The 27397-nt window shown below is 43.2% G+C and overlaps 1 protein-coding gene and 1 pseudogene across 3 annotated transcripts in view; both read right to left on the bottom strand.

The window, feature by feature from the left end:
* Positions 1-16593, bottom strand: part of Dennd11 (DENN domain containing 11) — a 45953-nt gene extending 29360 nt beyond the window's left edge. For 2 of the 3 annotated variants that reach the window (XM_076913494.1, XM_076913493.1), the window contains exons 1-2: positions 16292-16593; positions 11564-11662 (exon numbers count right to left, since the gene is read on the bottom strand). In XM_076913494.1, the coding sequence (XP_076769609.1) occupies positions 11564-11662; positions 16292-16559 (367 nt within the window). In that variant the 5' untranslated portion in view covers positions 16560-16593. The remainder of the gene's footprint in view (positions 1-11563; positions 11663-16291) is intronic. The other variant, XM_034518984.2, reaches the window with a different exon arrangement.
* Positions 6897-7373, bottom strand: LOC117720923 (U1 small nuclear ribonucleoprotein C pseudogene; annotated as a pseudogene).
* Positions 16594-27397: the final 10804 nt, after the last annotated feature.

Raw genomic sequence — 27397 nt, 5'->3', positions numbered from 1 at the left:
TCAGGAGCAGATAAACCATCTAAATAGTCCTATAACCCCTAAAGAAATAGCAGCAGTCATTAAAAGTCTCCCCACCAAAAAATGCACAGGACCAGATGGTTTTAGAGCAGAATTTTATCAGACCTTCCAAGAAGACCTAATACCAATTCTCTATAAACTATTCTACAAAATAGAAACAAAAAACCACTACTTAATTCATTCTATGAAGCTACAATTACGCTCATACCTAAACCACACACAGACTCAACAATGAAAGAGAACTTCAGACCAATCTCCCTTATGAATATCTATTTAAAAATACTCAATAAAATTCTCGCAAACCAAATTCAAGAACACATCAAAACAATTATCCACCATGGTCAAGTAAGCTTTATCCCAGGAATGCAGGGATGGTTCAATATACGGAAATCCATCAATGTAATCCACTATATAAATAAACTCAAAGAAAAAAAAAAACCACATGATCATCTCACTAGATGCTGAGAAAGCATTTGACAAAATTCAACATCCCATCATGGTAAGTCTTGGAAAGAACGGGAATTCAAGGCCCATACCTAAACATATTAAAAGCAATATACAGCAAACCAGTCGCCAACATCAAACTAAATGGAGAGAAACTTGAAGCAATCCCACTAAAATCAGCTACTAGACAAGGCTGCCCACTCTCACCTTACCTATTCAATACAGTACTTGAAGTCCTAGACAGAGCAATTAGACAACAAAAGGAGATCAAAGGAATACAAATTGGAAAGGAAGAAGTCAAAAATTTCACTATTTGCAGATGATATGATAGTATACTTAAGTGACTCTAAAACTTCCACCAGAGAACTCATAAACCTGATAAACAACTTCAGCAAAGTGGCTGGATATAAAATTAACTCAAACAAATCAGTAGCCTTCCTCTACTCAAATGATAAACAGGTTGAGAAAGAAATTAGGGAAATGACACCCCTCACAATAGTCACAAATAATATAAAATACCTTGGTGTGAATCTAACCAAGCAAGTGACAGATCCGTTCAAGAACCTCAAGTCCCTGAAGAAAAAAAATCAAAGATCTCAGAAGATAGAAAGATCTCTCATGCTCATGGATTGTCGGGAATAATATAGTAAAAATGGCCATCTTGCTGAGAGCAATCTATAGAGTCAATGCAATCCCCATCAAAATTCCAACTCAATTCTTCACAGAGTTAGAAAGAGTAATTCTTAAATTCATTTGGAATAACAAAAAATCCAGGATAGCAAAAACTATTCTCAACAATAAAAGAACTTCTGAGGGAATCACCATCCCTGACCTCAAACTGTACTACAGAGCAGTAGTGATAAAAACTGAATGGTATTGGTACAGAGACAGGCAGGAAGATCAATGGAATAGAATTGAAGACCCAGAAATGAATCCACACACCTATGATCACTTGATCTTTGACAAAGGAGCTAAAACATTGAAAAAAAAGACAGCATTTTCAACAAACAGTGCTGGTTGAACTGGAGGTCAGCATGTAGAAAATTGCAAATCGATCCATTCTTATCTCCCTGTACAAAACTCAAGTCCAAGTGAATCAAGGACCTCCACATAAAAACAGATACTGAAACTAATAGAAGAGAAAGTGGGAAGAGCCTCAAACACATGTGCACAGGGGGAAAGTTCCTGAACAGGATACTAATGGCTTATGCTTTAAGATCAAGAATTGACAAATGGGACCTCATAAAATTGCAAAGCTTTTAAGGCAAAGAACACTGTCAATAGGACAAAACAGCATAACAGATTGGGAAAAGATCTTTACCAATCCTACATCTGATAGAGGGCTAATATCCAAAATATACAAAGAACTCAAAAAAATAGACTCCAGACAATCAAACAACCCCATTAAAAATGGGGTATATAGCTCAACAAAGAATTTTCATCAGAGGAATACTGAGTGGCTGAGAAACACCTAAAGAAATGTTCAACATCTTTAATCATCAGGGAAATGCAAATCAAAACAACCCTGAGATTCCACCTCACACCAGTCAGAATGGCTAAGATTAAAAACTCAGATGGCAGCAGATGCTGGCAAGGATGTGGAGAAAGAAGAACACTCTTCCATTGCTGGGATTGCAAGCTGGTACAACCACTCAGGAAATCAGTCTGGCAGTTCCTCAGAAAATTGGACATACTATTACTCGAGGATCCAGCTATACCACTCCTGGGCATATACCCAGAAAATGCTTTCAACATATAACAAGGACACATGCTCCACTATGTTTATAGCAGCCTTATTTATAATAGGCAGAAGCTGGAAAGAACCCAGATGTCCTTCAACAGGGGAATGGATACAGAAAATGTGGTACATTTACAAAATAGAGTACTATTCAATAGCCATTAAAAACAATGAATTCATGAAATTCTTAGGCAAATGGATGCAAGTAGAAAATATCATCCCAAGGTAACCCAATCACAAAAGAACACACATGGTATTCACTCATTGATAAATGGATATTAGCCCAAAAGCTCAAAATACCCAAGATATAACTCACAGACCACATGAAGCCCAAGAAGAAGAAAGACCAAAGTGTGGATGCTTCGGTCCTTCTTAGAAAGAGTAACAAAATACTCACAGGAGCAAATATGAGACAATGTGTGGGACAGAGACTGGAGAGGAACCGTCTAGAGAGTGCCCCACTGGGGATCCATCCCAGGTGCAATCTCATATGCAAGCACTGTTGTGGATGCCAGGAAGTACATGCTGACAGAAGCCTGACATACCTGTCTCCTGAGAGGCTCTGCCAGAGCCTGACATATACAGAGACAGATGTTCACAGCTAACCATCAAACTGATCACAGGGTCCCCAATGGAGGAGTTGCAGAGAAGACTGAAGGAGTTGAAGGGGCTTGCGGCCCCAGTGGGAGAGCTGCAATTCCAACCAACCAGAGCTCCCAGGGTTAAACAGCTAGACTGGGAATACACATGAAGTGACCCATGGCTCCAGCTATATATGTAGTAGAGGATGGCCACGTTGGACATCAGTGGGAGAGGAGAGCCTTGGTCTCTTGAATGCTGAATGCTCCAGTGAGGGGGGAATTTGAGGGCAGGGAGTTGGGAGTAGGTGGATGGATGAGGGCACACCCTCATAGAAATAGGAGGAGGGATAATGGGATAAGGGGTTTCTGGGAGGGGATGGGGAACAGGGATAACATCTGAAATGTAGATAATTAAAGTATCTAATAATTAAAAATGAAAAACAAACAAATGAACAAAAAACAGATAATGGAACTGGCTATCTCAGTCAAGCATTTGAGACTTTTTGGCAGCAATTTAATATTATCCAAATTACTGGGATTCCTTATAATTGTCAAGGACAAGGTATTATGGAAGGGACCCATGGAACTTTAAAACAATATCTTCATAAAATAAAAAAGGGGGAGGTATATCCCCATACACCACAAATTTATTTAAATCATCTTCTTTTTATTTTAAATGTTTTTTAAAAATTTGGATGCCAAGGAACTTTCTGCTGAGTGTCTATGGCACTCTTCAACTAGGCATACTTATACAAAGGTGAAAGGGAAGGATCCACTTACTGGCATATGGCATGATCCCAATCAGGTATTTAATATGGGTAAGAGGGCATGTTTGTGTTTTTTCTGCAGGATGCTGAAGGACTGTGGTGGCTGCCAGAGCAACAGGTGAGACATGCTGATGCCCGGACAAAGAATGATGCTGACATGTGAGCTTACTGAGTGCCTTGACAATGGTGACTGAGAAGCTGTACTGGACATATGTTTCAGACCCACCATTGCTTACCTATACCCCTGATGGGACAAGCTGCCTTTGCTTCAAGTTTTTAGACCTTATGGAACAGAGAATCAAAAAGAGAAGTTATAATGACTCTTGTATATTTCTTAAATGTGACCAGTTATTCAGACTCAATTATGTACTGGTCTAGAAATCAATCCAATATTGGAAATAACAGTCTTTATTTGGGAGTCTGGTTTTGGGCATTTTCAGAGACATATTTGGAAGTTAGCTGTAGTTCTCTATGATGTTATATTAGCAAGAGATAAAGATGGAGCAGGATCTGGATTTCAAACAAGTGTTAGTACATGTGTTAAGGCTCTTTCAATTGTCAAGTTAAAATTACTTTTGTTTCTTCTACAGTATTTAATGTAAGTTGCATTGATATACACTTTCTAACTGTGTTTGTGTGTTGAAATCCAGCATGACAATTACAGGGGTCTATCAACCTGCTTTTGTTTTATTGCCCTGGGTATTACAGAACCTTTCTTCTGAAAAAAAGCTTGCAAGTATTGGAAGAAGTGAGTCGGGTTTTTAAGCAGAAACAAGAGGGTAGTGGGCTTGATTATTGCTGGTATAACAACTTTAATTACATTAATTGCTAGCACCACTGCTTCTGCAATGGCTTTTACATACGAAGTTAAGACAGTTACTTTTGTTAATCATTTAGCAAAAAATGTTACTAATGTGTTGAATATACAAGAGGATTTAGATAGGCATTTGGAACAACAGATTTGTTGCGCTTACTGGAGCCCGATGTTGGACGCCAAACTGTTGCAGCCCGTACTGCCCGTTCCGGTCCGAGGGTCAGGGTCTAGCGAGAGAGAGAGTGGGGATAAAGGGGAAGAGACGCGAAGAATGGAGACAAGACAGAGATTCTGATCAAGTCTCTTTTATTGAAGGGAATTCGGAGCTATTTATAGGCTTTTGCCACGTGCCTTGTAGGCACGTGGATACCACGTGCCTTGCAGGTGTTGATATGACGTAAGCCTTACAGGCGTCTATAGCGTGGACAGCACGTGCACCGCAATGCCTTGCAGGCGTGGATAGCACGTGTGCCTTAAAGGCATGTATGGCGTAGATAGCACGTGGACAGCACGTGAACTGCAATGCCTTGCAGGCGTGACTACCACGTGCACCTTGCACCTGGGGCCAGTAAACAGCAACACAAAATATGTGGGATATCAGAGTGTGCTTCAGCTGTTGTAGGCTATTGAAAACCAAATCTTTCGTCAGGGTATATGGTTCCAGATGGCTGCAAAGTTGATCTAGCCGCTTTCTGCTAAAGTCGGCTCCCAACACAGATTGATGCTCTTTATCCTATTCAAATTATAGGAAGGAGGTTCAGAATTTAAGAGTAAGGAGCCATCTCAAGTGCCATGCCAAATACCATTAGATTCATGTTAGTTCTAAAATTTACAGTGGTAGTCATTATAATAGGAAAAAGTTTAAAGACACTTGCAGTATATTTGGCATAATTCTAACACCTCTCTGGATGTTTTAACTTTGCATAGTGAGCTTATGAATTTAAAGAATGCTGCTCTGTTGAGATTTGATGCTGCAGATACCATGGCCTGAGGTCAGTATTTCTATTTTGGTCAAGCTTCAAGAATGGCATATATAGCTTGATCATGCTAGCCCTTTTTGTTCTGGGAATACTTTTATTCCTGCCCATTGTGTTAAAGCTTGTCTTTAACAACATCAATATGTTGACAGCCAAAGTACATGGCTTGAACCTGAAAATGAACCCCCAGACAGAGTTATTAAATTAACAAGCTGACAAGCCAAGGATGGGTAAGATTCTGTACAGAGCCTTACCAACTTAAGACAGGAGTGCATTGCTTTTGATAATGCATATTCCATGATGGGTAAGGAAGGCATTCTTAGCAGAATAACCTAAGACAGGCTCAGTCTTGTTTATGAAATAAAAAAAGGGGAGAGGCAAAGAACTTTTGGAGCTGCTTAGCAGGAATCTGACATTGACCAAGGACAAGGAAGTGGGCTTCAGGCAAGAATCTGACATTAGGCTAGAACAAAAATGTAATTTCAGGCAAGATTCTAAATATTAGGCCAAAATAAAGAAGTAATTTCAGGCAGGAATCTAAATTTTGGCTAGAACAAGGAAGTGGGCTTCAGACATGAAAATGACTTTGGGCTAGGACGGGGAAGTTGGCTCAGATTTTTTGGTCATCCTGATAAAAACACCTAGATAAAAAGCACCTAGAAACAGTGATTATGGGAGTGTTCATGGAATTTTGTTTATTGCCTTGCTTTTTCTTTGACTATTTGTGTTTATTGTCTAGCTTGTTCCTTGACTATTTTCATCTAATATATTGCTAGTTCCTCAACCTAGAACTGACCTTAATACTTGCATGTAATTAAAATGGCATAAAAGCAAAAAGGAGAAGGGGGGACGGAATAGGGGGTTTCTAGGGAGGGGAAATGGGGAAAGGGGATGACATCCGAAATGTAAATAAATAAAATATCCAATAAATATATATAATTAAAAAATAAAACAGAACAAGCTTAATTCATAACGGAAATAAAATACGATTCTTTTTTTAAAAAAGAAAAGACATATAAAGTATGGTGTGAAGCACTTTTATAACTAAATTTTCTTAGGTGAAACAAAAACCATCAAGATAGTTTTTAAGTTTAGGACTTCATGGAGCCGTTAGTATGCCATGTTGCAATATGAATCTCAAAGAGATCAACAGTGTTTGCTTTCCAAAATCATTTTGACAGTGCCTCTGAGTTTTGTTGTTGTCTGTCTGGGGTATTCTGATACAGGGTCTTATACTCTAGCCTAAACTGACCAGGAACTCACTACCCAATTCTACCTCAGCCCAGGAGCTAAAATTACAGGAATGAGTCAATATAGCTTGTGCAATAGTCCTATTTTTTTGTTGTTTTTTGTTTGTTTTAACTAAAACAGCTGACCATTTTATTTTTACATTTCACACTGTAAGTGAAAAAGGCCCCTTTTGTATCACTTCTCCCTCCAAAAGTATTCTCTCTGTTAGAAAGGAAGTTGCTTGCCATGCATCTAGTAAACACTCAGGCTCAGCAGCAAGATCTCCTGGTGAAACAGAACAAGAAATACAAAAAAACCGATAAAGAGCGCTTCGGCTCTTATCTGTCTGGCAGGGTCATGCCGGACCACATGGGGCGAGCAGGAGATCTCATCATCAGAGGCCCAGGCATCATGGGCGTGTGGCCTCCCATGGGTGATCTCATCTCAGGAGCTAGTCCCACAAGGCATCATCCCAGGAGGAGGGGGGCCCATCATTGACATCATGGGAGGGTCTCCCATGTCGGGTGCAGGTATCATGCCAGGCCGAGGAGGACCAGAGAGACTGCGGGGAGTGATCATGGCCTCTGCAGGCCGAGGAGCAGAGAACGGAGCAGGAGGAATCTTTCCTTGTTGAAATGCAGTCCTTGTTTTGTCAGTCAGGCTCTAGGCCTGCTCTTCCATCCATTTATGGTAATAGTCTTTCACATTCTCTTTGTGTTTCCGACCACTGCAGTGTGTCTTCCTCACAGACGGAGAATCGTGGGTAAGATATGTACCACAGTAGTCACAATAAAACTTAGGCATGATGCTCACAGGCTGTTGGCTACCTGGGTCCCTGCTGCTAGGAAATGATGCATTCAGGCTGCGTCTCGAGGGGTCAATAGTCCTATTTTTGAGGAGCATTTTCAGGGAGCAATTTGGAGAAAGCCCCATTAGTGTTTTTAGACACATTGGTATAATAGTTACTGCAAGCTGTCCCTCAATATCCATTCTTAAAACCTGCTCTTTTTAGCTTGGTACATGAACTCGCAATGACAACTGTTTCTTGGTCCTTCCTGCATGTAGGGGTGAGATCCACAGAAACGAGGCACATAGCTTCCAAAGTGAACCAGAAAGGGAAGGGGCACTCTGCCCTTTTCTCCATCGCGCTGCCTAGCGCGATGTGGGTGATGTCATGATCTGAGGAACAACAATGCTATAAACCAACATGACCCCAGGTCTCCAATGGCACCACTGATCTGAGCTCATATTAGTCTTTGGCAAGCTATTTCATACATGAAAACGGAAGGGATTCTGTCTTGATTACACTGTAGCTACTGGATGCTTGGTATTTATGACCAAGTTCATAGTCTACTTAATACAGCTGATCTAGGGGATAAAGTCCCCATTCCTCAGCCTGGTCCTCAAAATCTCCTTCACTGTAGCTCTGTGCCTCGCGCCAACCCTCACCGTAAGGACACTGAAAGAAGGGGAGGGAGTCCTGTTTGCTGCACCCTTTCCTTTTAGAAGGAGGCAAGCCCTTCTTGGGTTCAGAGCAAGGCACCTCAAAAGCAGGTGAGTGAGTCACAGACAGGGCTGAGACTTCAGAACACCCTGCTGGGCAGGTCATTTTCTGCTGACACACTTCTTGAAGGAAACAAAACCAGACATAGGCCCCACTGAACCATTGTGCTTTAGATGCCTGCCCCACCCCACCCCAAGGACTCTGTAAGTCTCTGGACGATGGGAGAGAGGGACTTTTGCTTGATTTTTTTTCTCACATCCCAACACAGCTCAGTGCCTAGGACAAGAGAGGAAGGGCAATAAAACCAAAACAAACTGAACAATAGTTTTTATTAGGAACAAGCGTGTCTTTATTCAGCTAATTGATGAATCAGTGGTAATTAGCCAAAGAGTGGTAATGACATTGTACTTATAAGGGAAAGCTGCCTTCCTCTGAGGAAGCACATTCTTAATTATTTAGGAGTGAGATTTAAACATCGTTGCAACTTATTTTCAAAGAGTTGGGGGGAGTATATCTAAACCCATATGAAATCAGGACTATTTACAATGTCTGTTAAGCGAGGGCCAAGGCAGCTGGTTAGGGAACGAACTAGACACAGATAGTTGTATATTTTCTATTACAGATTCAATGCAATCCCAATTTTTGTCATTTAATAAATAATGATTGTGTGAAATCTTTCTCCTAAGCTGTCTATAAATAATGGCCTAAAGTTGAGCAGGCACGATGGCTCGGTGGGTGCAGGTGCTTAACCTGCAATCTCTGAACTATGAACAGAACCCAATCTTACTTAAAGTTGTGTGTGCCAGGTATTTTACTATGGTGATGAAAAGTAACTTGGGAACTTGATAACAACGAATTTCACATCAGTTTTCACATGATTTCGACCATGAGAAACACCAGACAATGCAGAACCTTCCTAACTCAAGACATGAAGAAATACACAATGTTGATTCTTCAGCCTGTCTGTTACGTAGAGCCACCGCTGCCTGTCTCGTATTACAACTTCACATCAGATCTCAGGGAACCCTTGGCCTACTTTCACCAGAACCCACCGCTCAAACCGCCAACATTTCCTCCTTAGGCAATCTGTGAGGAGGATTATATATATCTTTATTTAGCATTTACATATTTCTTAACCACCTCACAGACTGAAGACTGTCCTACTGCTGGCTTCTTCCCTCCTCCCCCACTCTCTCTCTCTCTCCTTGCGTCCCTGACATTTTTGAAGGGTGTGATCACCTCTCACTTTTCTCATGAAATTAATTTGCACCGCATATTTCCTAGCAGAAGTTTCTGGAACACGTTATTTCATATTACAGTGGAATTGACTGTGTAAGGATGAAGCCAAAATGACAAAATGTCAACAGATGGAGACTCTACAGGAAGGGTAAACAAGTTCTCCCTGTATGATTCTTTCATTTCCCCCCACCAAAGGTTTAACCATTCTCACTACAAATCAGAGAAACAAACAAAATGCCAGAGATTCATATATATATATATATATATATATATATATATATATATATATCACATATGTGTATAGATAGATGTATATATTATAGGTAGATGTATATATTATAATATATTAATACATTAATATACACACACATATATGAATGAGAGAGAGAGAGAGAGAGAAAGAGACATAAAGGACTTTGTAAAACCTTCAGTAATTGAGAATAGGAACCATACCTAAGTGAGACAGGAAACTATTATGTTCTGAGGTCATCTTTTTATAAAAGTATTCTGAATTGAGGGCCAACTTCTATATGGAATTTGTAGTTTAAAGAAAAAAAAAAGATTTTGTAGAAATGGAAATCCTTAAGGGAAAATATCTAATGCCAGAAAATTTTTACATGAGATACTCCCTACCTATCCCAGGCTCGGAATTCATACCCTGCCCGCAAATTCACCAAACAACTTTCTTCTATTAACAAAAGCATAGTCTGGCAGCCTGGAAGGAACTCAGTAAGGAGGGAACTTAAAAAAAGAGCTTCATCACTGGGACATGCCTTTCCCTTCAACTTGCTTTCCTTCCAGCTCTGTATCCTCCCAGCTCTTAGCCACACCTTGGGTCTACCACAGGACATTGCAGGGCCTGACTGGCCCCTCCTGCATAGACAGCTTAGGAGAAAGATTTCACACGATCACCTAAGGAACAAACGTGGCTATCTGAAATGTGCACATTCAGTAAATATTGGGAGAGCCTAACTTGGCAGCACAAAGCCCAGTGCTGAGCTCATGCAAAGGTAAACATATTCCTATTCAAGGGAACTGGACTGAAAAATAATTGGGCTAGCAGCTTATGTTCCTAGGGAAAGCTAATAGGTCTGTGGATGTACACACTGGTCTGAACTCTGCAATCTCCATGATTCTAAGGTGAGCCCAGAGGCTCTAATGAGAGCCTCCCAAGCTGATGATTTAGAAACTCTTGAGGGAGAGTTTCTATCCCAGGCTAGTGATCCATAAGAGCATCCTTATGGTAGCAAGTATGGTAGAGCACTTGCTTAGCCCGTGTGAAACCCTGGGTTCAATTCCAAGTGCCTGTAAAAATTAACAAAGCCTGCAAGACAGGTTCTTCCATCTCTATAGGGCTACCTGTCTCCCAACTGCTCTGCTTAAATGTGAAAAAACCTTACCCAGTGTGTACTGGAGTCTACACAGCACAGTCTACATCCACCCCAAACTGGCTTGCAAGCTAAAAAGCTCATCTCAAAGTATTTGAAGTAGAGAAAATAACACTCCTGACGCCAATCACTTAGAAGTTAGAAATTCGGCTCCTCCTCCTTTTGGGTTGCTCCAGTCAGGTACTTCCTCTTGAGGCTTCCTGTACTGGGTATTGAGTGTCAGCGAGACTCTGGGCCTAAGGGTGGGTGGGGCTGTAAACATCCCCTGAGACTTGTACATTGGTTTTGTATCTCTTCCCTCACCTACCTCCTGTAAGTACTTATACTCGGACTCTAGCTTCAGTGAGGAGGTAATCAGGTAGGAACTGGATGTAGCCGCTCATACCTATAATCCCAGTACTCAAGAGGCCAAGCAGGAGTTTGGGAGAACAGCCTAGGCTACATAGTTAGAGTGAGAGATCCTGCCTCAAAATAACCAACCCAATAATTAAGGCAAGAAGCAGGAGCAACTGCTGGTCCCAACAACACATTACTTGAATATAATCATTTTTTTTTAACAAGCCACTAAATCCTAAGGATAGAAGAAACTCCAAAGAGTGTTTGGTCCAGAACCTGTCCAGCTATTATCAATCGACTTTGGGTCCTCTTCGGTATTCTGATGTAATCTTACATAGCCCTAGATGAGAACACAACCAAAGCATGAGGCAGAGACAGAATGGAGAGTTCTGAATCAGGGAGAAATTAATCCTGGTAATTTCAAGGCAGCCATATGTTAGCCCATGGCTGAATCCCAGTGCACCAATTTTACACAGGGAGGAAAACAAAAAAAAATCTTCTAGTTCTCAAGCCACTCTTATGCTCACCCTGATGTACTTCACAGCTCCATGGCTCTGATTTTCTCTTGTGTAGATTGTTGGGATCAGAGGCATGCTCCTTAACCCCACAGTACAGCTCCTGAGATCCTAGAAGCACACAGTAAGTGGGCAGGCATTGTAACCACCACCCTTAATTTCCTCTCTGTAGAGAAGAAACTAAATTCCCAACAGATGGCCACATACTTGCAGCCTGAAAACCACAAAGCAGGTGAATCACCAACAACCCAGGGAAGATTCTGCCGGTGGGGCATTAATCAATAACCACAATTGTGTTCTAATCAACCACTGACAGGTGATGCAAAACACCGAAAGGAGACTGTTAACCCTCTCGACTTTCCTGTTGCCTATCAGAACTGGCTTTCCCTTTCCTGCTCTGTAAGCCTGTGACTCTCAGGACTATTGTCTTATTTCCAGAGTTTCCAGTTACTTTCCACTGATAAGCCCCTCCCATTTCTGAAAGGAGTCAGACGAGCTGGGCTGCACTCCAAGCTATGACTTGGGCGCCAGACCTATCCCTAATCTCACTGTACCTTTCCACCTGCTCTGCTTGTGTTTCCATGATAGACAGGGAGTCTATAAAGTTTAAAAGGAGAACTAGTATAAGTGATTTTATTTATTTTTTATTTTTTTGAGATAGGTTGCTTGCAGCCCAGCATAGCCTTGAACTCCAGGATGCTTGGGCACTGCCACACCTGGCTGTATATGTGACTGATTGCAAATATTCCCATTGACAGATGCATCATTCACACAGGTGAAGAGGTGTTTGTATAATGTGGGTAAGAGCTCGAGGCTGCCAGAGAACAGGTGGTTTAGCAGTAGTCGGGGAAAAAAACATCTAGAATATCCTACCAGGTGATGCCCTGCAACTATCTCTGAACAACCCCGGGGCAAACACATTCAGCTCAGCATCCACAAAATAACAGTGAATCTCACAAAGAAACGGTCTAAAGTAGGCAGATTCACAGGATGCCAGGCAGGAATTGAGGGATAAATCTTAGCATCTATTACTCTGGGGGGTGACAGTCCTGCCACCAGCAGGTATCCCAAGTATGAGGATACCTTTCTCCTTAACAAAGGAGAGAAAAGAAATTTTACTAGAAAGTCTAAGAACAGATTTAAAGTCAGGTCTGAAATCAAACCCACAGGTGCTTCCGCGCGCCTGCGCACACACACATACAAACACACACACACAGAGAAAGCAATATTCTGGCTGCCAACCTCTTCTACCCAGCATGCCAACTTAGCATCTGCGACTGGTTTCAATAGCAGCTTTGTAGCCCAGATGGCCAGCACCGCCACCCTATAGCTAGTTCTAGGCTCCAGATAAAGACTCTGTGTGTGTGTGTGTGTGTGTGTGCGCCTTACCTCGAACCTGATGCCCTTGATCTTCGTGCCGTTTGTAGGTCAACCAACCAACCCTAAATTGCAATAAGTCAGGAATCCAGAGAAAATAATCCTGTCTGTCCTTTGCTCTCTGATTTTTCTGACAGATGCCCAAAGCAGCTTTTTCCAGAGCGTATGTTTAAAAGTGTGAACAAATTCCTCTCTTCCTTCCCGCCCTAAAACACGAACTCGCATTCTCCCAGGGATCCGGCTTCACTCTCCTATTCTTTCTGTGAGGGTTAACTCTGTCTCTTAGCATCACTAGATTTCCAGTCACCTAAGAAATGCACCCCTGGGTATATGTGTCTTTCAGGGTGTTCCTGCAAAGGTTTGACTGAGGAGAGGAAGCCCACTCAGAAGGAGGGGGGCATCATCCCATGAGCTAGAGTCCTGGACTGAGTATGAAGGGGAAAGCAGCCTGGGTGTCAGCACTCATCTCTGTCTGCTTCCTGTGTGTGTGATGTCACTACCACGTCATGCTCTCACCAGCACGTCTTTCCTGTCACGACCGACTGCATCTCCTCAAACCACAAGCCAAACCCTTCCTTCCTTCAGTAAGTTGCTCTTGTCAGGCAGACAAGCCACAGCTATGGTTCTCTCTTCTTATTCATTCATTCTCTCTCTCTCTCTCTCTCTCTCTCTCTCTCTCTCTCTCTCTCTCTCTCTCTCGTGTGTGTGTGTGTGTGTGTGTGTGTGTGTGTGTGTGTGTGATGTCCCTATACACTGACTTGTAGATATGCCCAAGGTAACCCATATTGGGTGACTGCCTGGTCAGTGAGCAGGTTGATTTAGCTCCTATGAATGAAAACCGAGGATAGAGGACAGGAAGGACAGGGGGAAGTGATTGGATGTCAGAGCAGAGGAAGAACCTGAAATCTATGAAGTTAATGTGACGTGTTCCGATGTGTGTTCAGTAGCCTTATCTACTTGACTACTTCCTTAATACAGGCTAAGGAACTGGCTTGGGTGGCCCAGTATTAATTAGGAACATGTGACAGATGGGACTCAGGAGAGTAGAGAAGACCCTAGATTTAAATGAGGAGGCACAATACTGGTCATGGTGCAGGACAACAGTGGGCCTCACACTCAACTGGCCGTCCTCAACCACCATACACAGGGGCACAGCAGTCCTCTTTACTTTGTCCTGGTGCTGAGGTTTGTGACTTCATGTGGTCCTCTGCTACGTCTGAGAGATGTGCTATATAACTTTATTTTACACAAGAACACTCCCAGCATAGTTCACAGGACAAGAAGAGCCACACAGAAGGCTGGCTGGCTAGCTTAGAGGAAAAGAGAAGCGCAGGAAACAGCTGCTTTCCCCACCAAAACAAAACCAAGTTAACAACGCTCACCTACGTACACATCTTCCTCTCTGCAGACCCCTGAGAGAAGTGACGAGGCAATGTGAGGGGCCCAAGTTCAGAGCAGTGGAGTGTGGTAGAAAGATATTTGTTAAGCTGGCTGGTGAATTCCAAAATATGTAACCATCCTTGGTGCCTTTCCTCATGAACAAAAATAGGTATAGTCAGCAAGTTACAGAGTGATTAGAATTAAATCAAACAGAGAAAAATGCCTGCACAAATGTCACAGTATAAGTGACAGTGACAGCTCTTGTCTTTTCACAGGAATCTTACAGTAACCTGTCTCCCTCTCCCCTTTTCTCTTATACATACACAGCATAAACCAGAAAACCAGTCACCAGTTGTGAACGGAAAAACATGGGAGCCTCTACAAGCGCCTCAATCTCTGGAATCAATGACAGTAACTGATCAATAATCTATTTTATCGGCTCTACCTGTGAGTAGTGTAAGGTTTCCTTTTCCCCTCCTTTCCCTAGACTCTATCACCAGACAGCTACCATTATGCAGTCAGAACGCCATTAATGTCTCCTTCCCAGTTCTTAATCTTGAGTGACTCTCAAAGCTTGCTTCGATTTACCTGAGCACAAAGGAGTGCAACATAGGAAACACAGATAGCTATAAAGAACTTTGCTGTCTATCATTAGGGGTTACTTTGGGGTTTTTTTCTTTTTGTTTTTCTCAATAGTATCTTTTCAAACCATGTGTGTCTAGGAGTCCTGATTGTATGAGTCAGACAGTATGTGTGATGACCATTATAGAAAGTACAGAGGGGGCTAATACTATCTCAGGAAACTCGGGCTTCCCTTAGTTCAAATGTTCTGGTTGTGATTTAATTCCACATGGCAGGTCAAAGTCAGAAGAATGTGAAAGTCAGTGGGAAGAGGCAACAAGCAGACAAGATTTGGGGGTGGGGTGGGGTGGGGTGGGGGAGGGCTTGAGTTCTTCCCACAAGTCCTGCTGCTAGGAATAGGGCATTCGCCTTCGTTAAGGACCACATGCCTGTCTGCCACCCAGCCTAGAAGCCACCAGCTTCCATCATATCTGAATACCGTGCACATAATGCTAATTTCTTCCTCCTATCCCATCCAAACCCTCAGCGTTGGAAGACTGGTTGGGAACTTCCAGAAGGAAGAAAACACATTCTTCCCTCACAAACGCCAGCTCCTCACTCTAGCAACTCAAAGGAGAAAGCGAGGAAGAAGACGCAGCTGAATATTCCTCTTCCTCAAATAAGCAGCTGGGGGATTTTGATGCCCTAGAAAGACCACTGGAGCCCACAGCCATTCGTTCACTTTTAACCCCTCTTGGATCCCGCCCACTGTTGCAACGCACTCCCCACCCCGGAGTGGGTGGTTAGGGTGAAGACGGTGTGACACAACCAGTGAGTCTTCCCAGAAAGGCAGCCTGCCAGAGAAGGCTTCTCCAGCCCCATCCCCTAATGCTCTCACGTTAATTCCTCAAAATAAAGCCTTCGGAGAAAGTGAACTAGGCAGCTGGGAAAGTTACGGCGCAGGGAGCAACCCGGAGCAAGGGCAGGCGCAGAGCGGGGTCGTTCTGAAACCGCTTGGAAGGCGACAAGAGCGGGAGTGAGGGGGGTTCCTTCCTCTAGGTGTCTAAAAGAACCTTCCAGCCCAGCAGGAAAACAGAGAAAACAAAAGCCAATGTGCCCGCTGCTGCAAACCAATCCTCCCGCACTGAAGCGGAGCAAATAAGAGAGCGGCGACCAGGCGGAGCGGAGCTGAGAGCCGCGGCGGGACGGAGCAGGGGGCGGAACAAAGCCCCCGGGATCCCTCGGCTCCAGTCTGGAGACACAGCGCCCCCCGTGCCCCGGGACCCCCAGGCAGGGAGGGATGCAGGTGTGTGGGTGCGAGTGCGCGCGCAGCGAGTCCCTCCCCCGCGCCCCCGAAACCCAGTGTGCAGTTCCCACCCCCAACCCTCCCACCCCATCCTTCCATCCCTAAGCCGCTCTCACCGGAGCGAGGATCGAAGGTGACCACGAACACGGCCACCACCTGGTCCTCCTCTACGTCGCCTAGCTCCAGGCGCCCGGGCTGCAGCAACACTTCGGGGGGAGCTGGCTCGTCGGGTTCCCGCCTTCGGGGCGCCTCCGCGGCCATTCGGCCGCCCCCACTGCCGCCCCGGACCCATCCTCCAGCCTGCAGCGCGGGGTCCTGCGGCACAGAGACCGCGGGGCCCTCGGCCCAGCGCAGCAGCGGCGCCGCGTCTCCCTGCTCCACCATGGCGAGGCGAGGCGGAGCCGGGGCGCGAGGGGCGGGGCGGGCTGCGGGCACTCCCCTCCGGGCCTGCCCGCCCTGCCGCTTTCTGCGGTGCGGTGGCTCTCTGGGTGCCCGCTGGGCTTGGCCACACCTGCCCCTGCTGGGACACCAGCGCACTTGCATAGTCCCGGAGCTCTGGAAGGTGGCCCTCACGGGTTCGGTGCCCCATGGCCTGGTCCCGACTTCAGCTCTGCATCTCTGTATGTGGACGCACTTGATCCATAATGTAGGGTGCAGGACGGGCATCCCTTAGTCTGTCACCTGCGCGTGGGTTGAAGAGCCTTCCCACCTAGGATTCCACTGTGAATTCTTGAACTGAACGTCACCATTATTTTTAAGGAGCAGGGCACATGTATTATATAATCCCGAGAGGTTGATAAAAACTGCCTCCAAATCAGGAAGTGAAGCAGGGGGCATCCCAAGTGTTTCAAATACACAAGTCAAGATCAAAAGGACTAAAGGGTTGCCATTGGGCATTTTACTCTAGTTATGTAACAGGCTGGTCGAGATAGTAATCATTAATTTATTTCCTTGAGTGTATGCAGTTTGAAGATATTAAGCTGGAGGGCTATGGGTCTTGCTCTACATTAAAATACCCAGGAAAAAGTGAGAGGAGTAGAAGCAGCCCTTAGGCCTGTGGCTTGGTAAGTAAGTAAGCCTTTGTCTATGAACTCCCTTTGAATATTAACAAATAAAATTTTGAATGTCTCAATTCTTGGGAGGGTTAAATCTGGTGACTAACTCAGAGGTATGCATAAGAAATAGCCATTAAAATCATGAGAAAAATAAGATAGCAAGAGACAATCATTTAGACACACAATTCACCTCATATTTCAGGAAGGCTCCCTTTCTGACAGGGACTTGGTAGATGTTTTTTGTGTTACCTGTTAACTCCAGAGTCTTTGTGAAGCTCAGGTCTCCCTGCCAGAGATAATAATTCTGTTCCCAAAAGGATCATCAGTGACTACCTACCCACAGCTGCTGCTAGTTCCAAATAAGTGACACATGCCTTAACAATAAAACATTTTACCAAAAAGTGGAGATTGCTGTCACCATCATGAGTTAGTTCAACCTGACCCCCATCCCTTACAGACATGTTAAGTGTCTATATCACATAGTTAATGGAATAATTACTGAAATGGGAGTCTGGGGAATGTACAGTCCAAGCCAGGGCTAGGGCATAATCTAGTTTAAATTCAAGGGCACATCCGGCTGACTGATGCACAAACTCTGAAGGCAGACAACAAACCCCACTACTTCAGAAACTGAGGCACAGCCAAAACTTCAGAAGTTGAGAAGCACAAGATTTTCTTTTTAGATACAAAACTCGGTTGATAGATACTCCTTAGCCACTCTCCAAAGTCACCAGCTTTAGGGCAAATAGCTTCCTTTCTTCCTTCCTTCCTTCCTTTCTTCCTTCCTTCCTTCCTTCCTTCCTTCCTTCCTTCCTTCTTTCCTTCCTCTTTTTTAATTGTTTGTTGTTGTTGTTTTTAGTGTTTTTCTTCTTGTTTTTGTTTTGTTTGAGGCAGTTTCTCTATATGGCTCTGACTGTTCTGGGACTCTGTCTCTAGATCAGACTGGCCTGGAACTCAGAGATCCTCCTGCCTCTGCCTCCCAAAAGCTGAGATTAAAGATGTGTACCATCACCGCCCAGCTGGTATTTTTCTTTCTTACTTGAGAAAGCTACTTTCCTGGTCTTTTATGGCAGTGTCTACCTCTTCCAGCACCCCCTAATTTAATGCCCTACATATATACTCATAAATCAACTTGTAATGTCCATACAAATCACCTCTCGATACATAAAAGCAGTTTTCAATCTGACAGCCATGTTCTGCCTTCAGCACATTCTAGTTCACCAACCACAAAGCTTAATAATGTATTCCTAGTGCTTTGCATAATATTGCTCAACAGGTATCTGTCAGCTCAGGAAGTGGAAGCAGAGACTTACACCCCGGTGCTGCAGGCCCTCTTGTCAGGCTTTATCTAGTATCTTGCACATGGTAGGTGCTCAAAACTGTGATGATGACAACACTCCTTTAGCACACAAATTCACAATCTGAAAGAGGCTTTTATACCTGACCACCAGATTAACCTTTGTATCTACTGAATTATCACATGATGATAGAGACACTGAGTCTGGCTGTTAGGACATTTCTGCTTGGGAACAAGTGTTTGAGAAGAGATTGGAGAAAGGTCACTCATTTTCAAAGATACTCGGCTGGCATAATATTTCAAAATGTGTTCACCTAGTATAATACCATATCTAGATTTTAAATAAAATCTTGTTTGTTTGTTTGTTTGTTTGTTTGTTTTTGTTTTTTCAAGACAGGGTTTCTCTGTGTAGCCCTGGCTGTCCTGGAACTCACTCTGTAGACCAGGCTGGCCTCAAACTCAGAAATTCAGCCTCGAACTCAGAAATCCGCCTGCCTCTGCCTCCCCAGTGCTGGGATTAAAGGCGTGCACTGCCCGGCTAAATAAAATCTTTTACTTCCCCAAATACTAAGTATATCTCCATCACATAAAATACAGAATATTTTTAGTCTACCACGTCATCATAAAGATGGTAATTGTAAAGTCTTAAATTGTCTTATCTCATCAGTTCTAGAACACAGAAAGCAACTGTGTATAACCACACCATGGTGCCTGACAATTATCACTGAGGTCTGGTTGTCACAGAAGAGATTCCTGGTTGCATTGTCAGCCGTGGGAAGGAACCACCTACCTGGGACTGAGCTGAGTAAAAGCCATGCTTGAAGTTCCTTGGAAGGTGCTTGTACTGTGACTTCAAAGAGAAAACTATCTTAATCGGCAGCAGGAATCCAAATTCTTAGGTGAGATTTTTTTTTTCTTTTTTTTCTCCCCTCCCTCTAGTGAGAAATTCAAAACAAGAAATTTCCTTATCTGGCTCTCTCTGTAGGAGGCTGCTTTACTGTTTTATATGGCTACACCAGCATGGAAATGCAATGGCTTGTCTTAAATAGATATTGGATATGTTCTTTCTGTGTTTGTTTGTTTACAGTATGCTCTATGTTAGAGTTTTCTTTTCTCCCTTACATCAGATCATGAACATTTTGGAATCCTGTCAGGGAAAACTACAGGAATTATTTTTTTGTGGCTAGTGTTATGTGAGAGTCAGATCATTTATGTCACCATCTGTCATTGTTGGAGAGTAAAGCTCTTCCCCTTCTGTTGTGTCTAAAGTTTAGACGGAATTTCGCTCTTACTGTAAAGCTCTGTAACCTTCAGCCCTGAGCACAGAATGGGAGAGCTATCGAAAGGACAGATGTGTCTCTTCTCTCAAACTCATAACCCAGCAGGGAAAGCAGACAATAAATAAAATACGGGATGAGGGAAGACGATCTGCCATTCGGGTTGCTGACTTGTGACAATTGCTCAACGTGGGCAACTGGGTTAAAGTGCAGTCTTTTATATTATTAGGTTCTCAATGTATGTTTATGTTTTATGATTGGATCTATTTTTTTTTCAAAATACATACTAAAATTTTGTCTTTCCTCTTTAGACCATGCCTGTCCATTTAATGTCTTAATCTTACCCCGTCTTGCTACGATGTGACACTTAACATTTTCTCATCGACCTGCTAATATTTGTGTGTACTTATACATTTATTCCTTTAATTCCTCTGAGTTGTAATTCACTTAGAGCTCAATGTTAAATTACTATATCTGCTGATTATACACGTCTAGCTGTTGTCTATCTTTACATGACAACCACACTAATGGGAGTTTCTGGAAGGTCTGGGTATAAGAAAAATCATGATCTTACTCTTTAGAGAGAGGCCATTAGGTGCTAGACATAGGTACCTGTTATGAACCTGGTCCATTCCCCACAGGACTACTCTTCAGGGATTTGAGGGGTGGGGGGGTTTGCGGCAGGCGAAACAGGAGCCTCTTCAGTAGGCAGAACGAACTGCAATAAGATCAATGACAATCTGAAGTTCAAGAAAGGAGGACTGTGGTGTACTGTAAATCCCCAGGCTGGTGTCTGTAGGTAGCATCTCCAGTCACCACACTCTTTGGAAGTGAATTCAGACCGAAGTGCAGGGGACTGAGCCCAGGGAACTCCATATTTTATAGAGGCTAGAACTGGAGAGAAGTCATTCCAGCACTTTATGAGTCAGGTTTTAAGATACATGTATTTATTTATATGTTTTATTACAGGTAGTTTATTTTAAACATTATTTAAACATTATTTTAAACACTTTAATAAGTAGATATTAATGACAAAAGATTAATCAGTCTGGGAGATAGCTTTTAAGCTCGAGGACCTACACTTGATCCCTAGAATGTGCATTTAAGAAGCCAGGCATGGTGGCACATTGCTATAGTCCCTGCGGCACTGGACGAGAGACCCTGTCTCCAAAAAACAAACAAACAACAACAAAAAAAAACAGGAAAAAGAAGTCAGATGATGCCTAACAAAATACAATCAAGGTGCCCTCTGTCTTCTACAAGCACCCACACCCACACCCACACCCACACCCACACACAATCCTGCACACACAAGAATATATACACACACATGAGCAAAGCAAGGGGCATGCAATGATCAGCGACCGATCACCATGTCTAGGTCTCCACTCCCACTCTCTCTTTAGACAAAACTGCTTTCTTTCTTTCCTTCTTTCCTTCTCTCTCTCTCTCTTTCTTTTTTTTTTTTTTAATATTTTATTTGTATGAGTACACTGTAGCTGTCTTCAGACACACCAGAATAGAGCATCAGATTCCATTACAGATGGCTGTGAGCCACCATGCTTTCTAAAGCTTAGGAGTTTTCAGTTTCTGATGGAACCCCTATGGAGAGGTGTTGAGTCTCCTTTATCACCATCTTCAAAAAAATCATTAAATTTCTTTCTGTGAGCCCAGCACACAGGACAGGGGGCAGAGGGATCAGGAGCTCAAGGCCAGCCTCAGCTACTTAGAGGCTGAAGGCCAGGCTGGTTTATTTGACATAAGTTCTTGAAAAATAAAACCAATCCAATCAGTGCGGGTGGGGTTTAAAAAGATAAAACATCAGTGTACTGACTTCAATCAAAATAGAGTCAGAACTAAGAAGCATAAAGACCTGGACTTTTTTGACCAAGACTTCTACTGCCTGGATCAGAAACAAGATATAAGCCAACCAACCATAAAAGTTTTCCATATTTACTGAGTTATTCAAAGTAAAAAGTATATCCATATGGTTGTGTGTTTGTGTGTCTGGGTATTTGCAGAGATGTGTATACCCATAGATAAAGTATGGGGGCCGGGAGAGTACTGAGCTCTCACCTCTGACTGTGGTGCTAGCTGAGGTATGGGTGACATGGGCCAGCCAGTACCTGCTGTAATTTTAGGGAAACTGAAAATACTCACAGCTAAAGGAAATGACCAGAGGAGTGTCTCCAAGGAATGATTTTAAAATATCTGCTCTTTGGAATACAGGCGGCATGTGATGGCTGCCTAAATAATTGTCAAAACCATTGTGCACCAGTTTGGAAGTCTCTTCTTGTCTAGGAATACTGTCTGTACTGTCTGTGACTCGGAAAACATCCTTGTCTCTACCTCAACCATTATTTTAACAAACAGCTTCTCATTCTAGCTAAGGGGAAACTATGGCAAGAGAAGTAATACATCACTGTCTGTTAAATACTAGTTAAATTTCAGGAGATTTCAAGATGATGGATTAACCTAGAAATTTTTATTATTGGCATTAAAGTATTCAGGGGTGAAATGACATGAAATCATTGATTTGCTTTTACATAACTAAGCACCCCTCCCCCCTCAAAAACAAAAACAAAGACAAAAAACTTAAGATACAACAGTAACTGGGTTATAAAGCTGTTATAATGTTTGGAGCTAGGTTATAATGCAGTCAGACTATCCTGTCTTGTTTGATCATTTTCATAAAAAAAAAAATTTAAACCGGATAGAGAGATGGGCGGTTCAGTGGTTAGAGCCTGTGTTGCTCTTGCAGAGGACCCAGGCTTGTTTCCCAGTTCACATGTGGTGGCTTAGGAACAGCTGTAACTGCAGTTCTGTGAGACCTGAGGCCCTCTTTTGGCCTCCATGGGCACCACACATTTGAGCAGGTTACATGTACATACATTCACGTACAGTGCTCATGCACACAAGATAAAATAAATCTAAAAAAAGAAAAATGTAAAAAATTATGACTGAGCAGTCAGACTTTCCAGTGGTTTTCAGTGGGGGGCAGTCTCATCAAATATAAGCTAATCAGCATACAAGTTTGGGTTATCTTAGTAATGGGCTTCATTCAGTTTTAAATAAGATGGTAGAATTTGTGTTGAGGTTTGTTTGTTTGTTTGTTTGTTTGTTTTTAAAATTTACCTGTCTTGACTGAGGGCCCTCCATGACCTTCCTTAAAGAGACAGACTCTCGATTTCTTTCATCTTCCAGGCTATAATTCTCTACCTTTACAAAAGAGGAGCCTGCCCTAACTGTGAATGCAGGTGTCATGCATTAAAAATTCAGTTCTGACCGGAACATCTTCCTGCTTCTGCTTTTCCCATTACTGTTTCTTTTCTTTTTAATTGGGTATTTTAATCCTCTTTCCCCATCTCCCTTCCCACCCCAGAAACCCTATATCCCATCCCCCCTCCTCCTGCTTCTATGAGGATGTGCCCCCACCCACCCACTCCTACCTCCCCATGCTCGAATTCCCCCACACTGGGGCATTCAGCCTTCACTGGACCAAGGACCTCCTCTCCCACCTATGCCCTACAAGACCATCCTTCCCTACATATACAGCTGGAGCCATGGGTCCCTCGCTAAGTGCTCCCAGGATGGTGGTTTAGACCCTGGGAGCTCAGGTTGGTTGGTGTTGTTGCTCTCTCCATGGGGCCACAAACCCTTTCAGCTCCTTCAGTCTTCTCTCTCACTCCTCCATTGGGAACCCCATTATCAGTTCATTGGTTAGCTGTGAGCATCCACCTCTGTATATGTCAGGCTCTGGCAGACCTCTAAGGAGACAGCTATATCAGGCCCCTGTCAGCATGCACTTCCTGGCATACACATCAGCATCTGCCTTTAGTAACTGCACATGGGAAGGATACCCAGGTGGAACAGTCTCCAGATAGCCTCTCCTTCAGTTTCTGTCCCACACTTTGTCTCCATATTTGCTCCCATGAGAATTTTGTTACTCCTTCTAAGAAGGAGGGAAGCACCTACACTTCGGTTTTCCTTGTTCATGAGCTTCATGTGGTCTGTGAGTTGTATCTTGGGTATTTTGAGCTTTTGGGCTAATATCCAATTACCAGTGAGTGCATACCATGTGTTCTTTTTTGATTGGGTTACCTCACTCAGGATGATATTTTCTAGTTCCATCCATTTGTCTAAGAATTTCACGAATTCATTGTTTTTAATAGCTGAGTAATATTCCATTGTGTAAATGTACCACATTTTTTGTATCCATTCCTCTGTTAAAGGACATCTAGGTTCTTTCCAGCTTCAGGCTATTATAAATAAGGCTGCTATGAACATAGTGGAGCATATGTCCTTGTTATATGTTGAAAGCATTTTCTGGGTATATGCCCAGGAGTGATATAGCTGGGTCCTCAGGTAATGCTATGTCCAATTTTCTGAGGAACTGCCAGACTGATTTCTAGAGTGGTTGTGCCAGCTGGAACCAAAGTGGATTCATCTTGTCCCTTGGGAATATGTTTACAAAAGACAAATTCCCCCCAAAAAAGAGGCTTAGGAATTGAATGCAACCTGACAGGCAAGGTTGGATTCCTTCTTACACATCTTACTTTGGTGATCCTTGTTTTTTGTTTTTGTTTTTTTTTTTGTTTGTTTGTTTTTTTTTTCTGCGCAGCAATTTCTGTTATAGTTTTTTTGATTTTGATTTTTTGTTTGTTTTTGAAAGTGAAATATTTGACTATTTTAAATAAAACTAAGATATACTATTTTCCCAAATCCATCCAAAAACAATTATTGGAACATCAATTGTGTGTTGGGCATTAAGAGGAAGACCTGGGATGGAGAGATGGCTCAGTGGTTAAGAGCACTGACTGCTCTTCTAGAGGTCTTGAGTTCAAATCCCAGCAACCACATGATGGCTCATAACCATCTGTAATGAGTTCTGATGTCCAGTTCTGGGGTGTCTGAAGACAGCTACAGTGTACTAATATATAATAAATAAATAAACTTTTGGGCAGGAGCAAGAGGGAGAAGGGAAGGGGAAAAAATAAAAAATAAGGGAAAGAACCCCTTTTGCTCCTACTGATAGATAATGTGGGTCCTGTTAACAAATCACCCTGGTTATTGAGGGATGTGTGGAATAGATGCACTGAGGCAGAGCTGGACTTCTCCATAGCATGGGGACACTAAGAATGGAAAGCAGAGTATAACTGACAACGGAAGTGGTGAGGCCCAGGCAGAGGCAAGATTGAAAACTCCAGGGCGCTCCTTGGACCACCAGAATCAGCAGCTGTTCAATTCTCATGCATTTCTACCCCAGAATATCATGGAAGTGACAAGTGGAGAAAAGCGTAGTGCTAGATTCTATAGAATTGCCATTGGTGACATGACATCTCAACACAGTTCCTCCCCAGGCAAACAATAAAGCTATAAATCACGTATTATATTTGTAATTAAGAAGTCTAACAGGGAGAGAGGAAAGGCAGGGCACAGTGGTAAACAATGATCATCTGATTTACCTGAGAAGCACCCACCCAGTCAGCGCTAGCTATGCCCCGCCTTCAAGTCCAAGATATACTGGGTATTTTATGTCAGGCTCTGCTCTGTTGGGACCAAGGCCAACCACCAGCTGGCCTGGAGAAGAAGTGGCAAGTGATGTGACTGTGATGTGAGGAAGGGAGAACTGACCTACTCAGAGGCTGTGGGGAAAGGATCAGATCACCTGGTTCACTTGCTTGTAACCAAGAACCTGCTCCTGGGCTCAGTATTTCAGCTGATGGTGACTTCTTTGATGGTAACCTGTGCCTTCCTTTCCCTTGGATGGTTCTTTATTGTCACCTGTGGAATGCTGAGCCTCTGATAAAGGTGGGCACTGAGTTTCCACATACTGAGTGACTAGTCCACTGCCTGTTCAAGTACCTGGAACCGTGTGAGGGGGTGGGGGTGGAGAAGACAAAGGAAAGGTCATTAGTGGGCAACCTGCCACTAGAGGAAGCCTTTAGCTAAGGATAGGATTTCTCACTCCACGGTTTTCATTTAGATTACTCTGTCCATGAGTTCTTGTTAGAAGTGGGAACGGTTGTGAGGGACCAGTGGAGAGAGGAAGAATGGAAGGGAAAGCAGTTATAAACTGAAGAGGAAGTGCAAATCCTTTCAAACGCCTTAAGCTGCCTAGGTTACTCAGTGTGTCTTCTCTCCTCTCTTGTTTTCTTTATCCCAGGCCTCCCCAGGGCCATTTTAAGGGTACAGAGGGGCCCCTGGGCATCATTTTCCCTTTTCCGCTGACTGCCTTTCACACAGATCTCGCCTGTAGTATCAATGAGGCTTCCCTTTTTATCTGTTTGATAACGTTCGTGCACACCGTGTAATGGACACCACAATCAGATTGAGATGCCCCTCGCCATCCTAACTGCAATTAGCTCCCCAGAATTTATTTACCTGATAACTAAGTGCTGGTCTCCGATCCCGAGAAACCATTGTTCTACTCTGCTTCTGAGAGTTTACTTTGTCTAGACTCCACATACCAGTGAGATCACACTGCATTTGTGTAGGGCTGATTTTAGAGCATAATGTCCCCCAGGCTCACCCATGTTGTCAGAATGGCGTGATTGCCTTCATCTGTAGCCAAATAGCACTCCGTGGGATGTGTGAGCCACGGTTTCGAAAAGGCCGTTTGCTAATGCGTAAGTGGTTTCCATGTCCTAGTTGTCGTAAGTAGTGCTTCAGTGAACAGGGGGAATGCGGAAATCTATTCGAGCCACTGTTTTAATTTCCTTTGGGCATAACTACAGTGAAAAAAAAAAAAGATTGTGAGATCATGTGGCTATTTTTTGTTGTTGTTGTTCCCAAAGAAGAGGCTTCTGAGAAAGAAATAATTGAAAATATTTAAACTCTTTAAAAAAAAAAAAGGCATTCTATGAAATATGGCACATTTTGGCTCAAAGTAATTGTATTTTGAAACGATTACCACCTACTTACAGGCATTGCTGTTCTTTCTAAACCTTGTCAGTTCAAAACTTTGTTCCATTTCCTCATAGTTTTCATTGCTTAGTCGATAGGAAGAGATGGTACTTGAATTAGGAGACGGTATGTTTGGCAAAGGTATAAGTTGTAACCCAACTAAGCATCTGAACATCAGGCAAGGTAGTCTAAAGGTTGTGTAAAGATCATCCAGCAATGTAAGCGCTGCTAGATACTACTGGCCTGCTGCAGTTCGCAGAGAGGTGTGGCATGGTGGAGTACAGATTGTTGCATCTGCACATCGGATGTAAAAGGGGGGAAAATTTCCTACAGATAATGAACTTTCTCCCCAATTGGCAAATGGGCATTTTTTTGTAAATTAAAGGAAGTCAACCATCTTATTAGTATTTCACAGCGATTGGCCACTGGGAGACTCTGTGGGATATTGGAGAGTTCTTCCAGGGATTGGATGTAATTGCTTGGAAGTTGCTGGAGATTTCCTTAATCAGAATGGAAATAAGGATACGCTGAGGCCTTAGAAGTGTGGTACTTAAGGGAAAACTTCACAGCGTGTCTCTCAGCTGTTGGTGGGTAGAGGAAAGGGCAGGGCAGGCGGACATTGTAGTAGAACTTTTGGGTTTTTTTTTTTCTCCTCCTTACCTCTGTAGATTTACAGTGTTTCCCACT

Source organism: Arvicanthis niloticus, chromosome 15 (genome assembly GCF_011762505.2).
Source record: "Arvicanthis niloticus isolate mArvNil1 chromosome 15, mArvNil1.pat.X, whole genome shotgun sequence".
Lineage (NCBI taxonomy): Eukaryota > Metazoa > Chordata > Mammalia > Rodentia > Muridae > Arvicanthis > Arvicanthis niloticus.
This window is presented reverse-complemented; position numbering and strand designations above follow the sequence as displayed.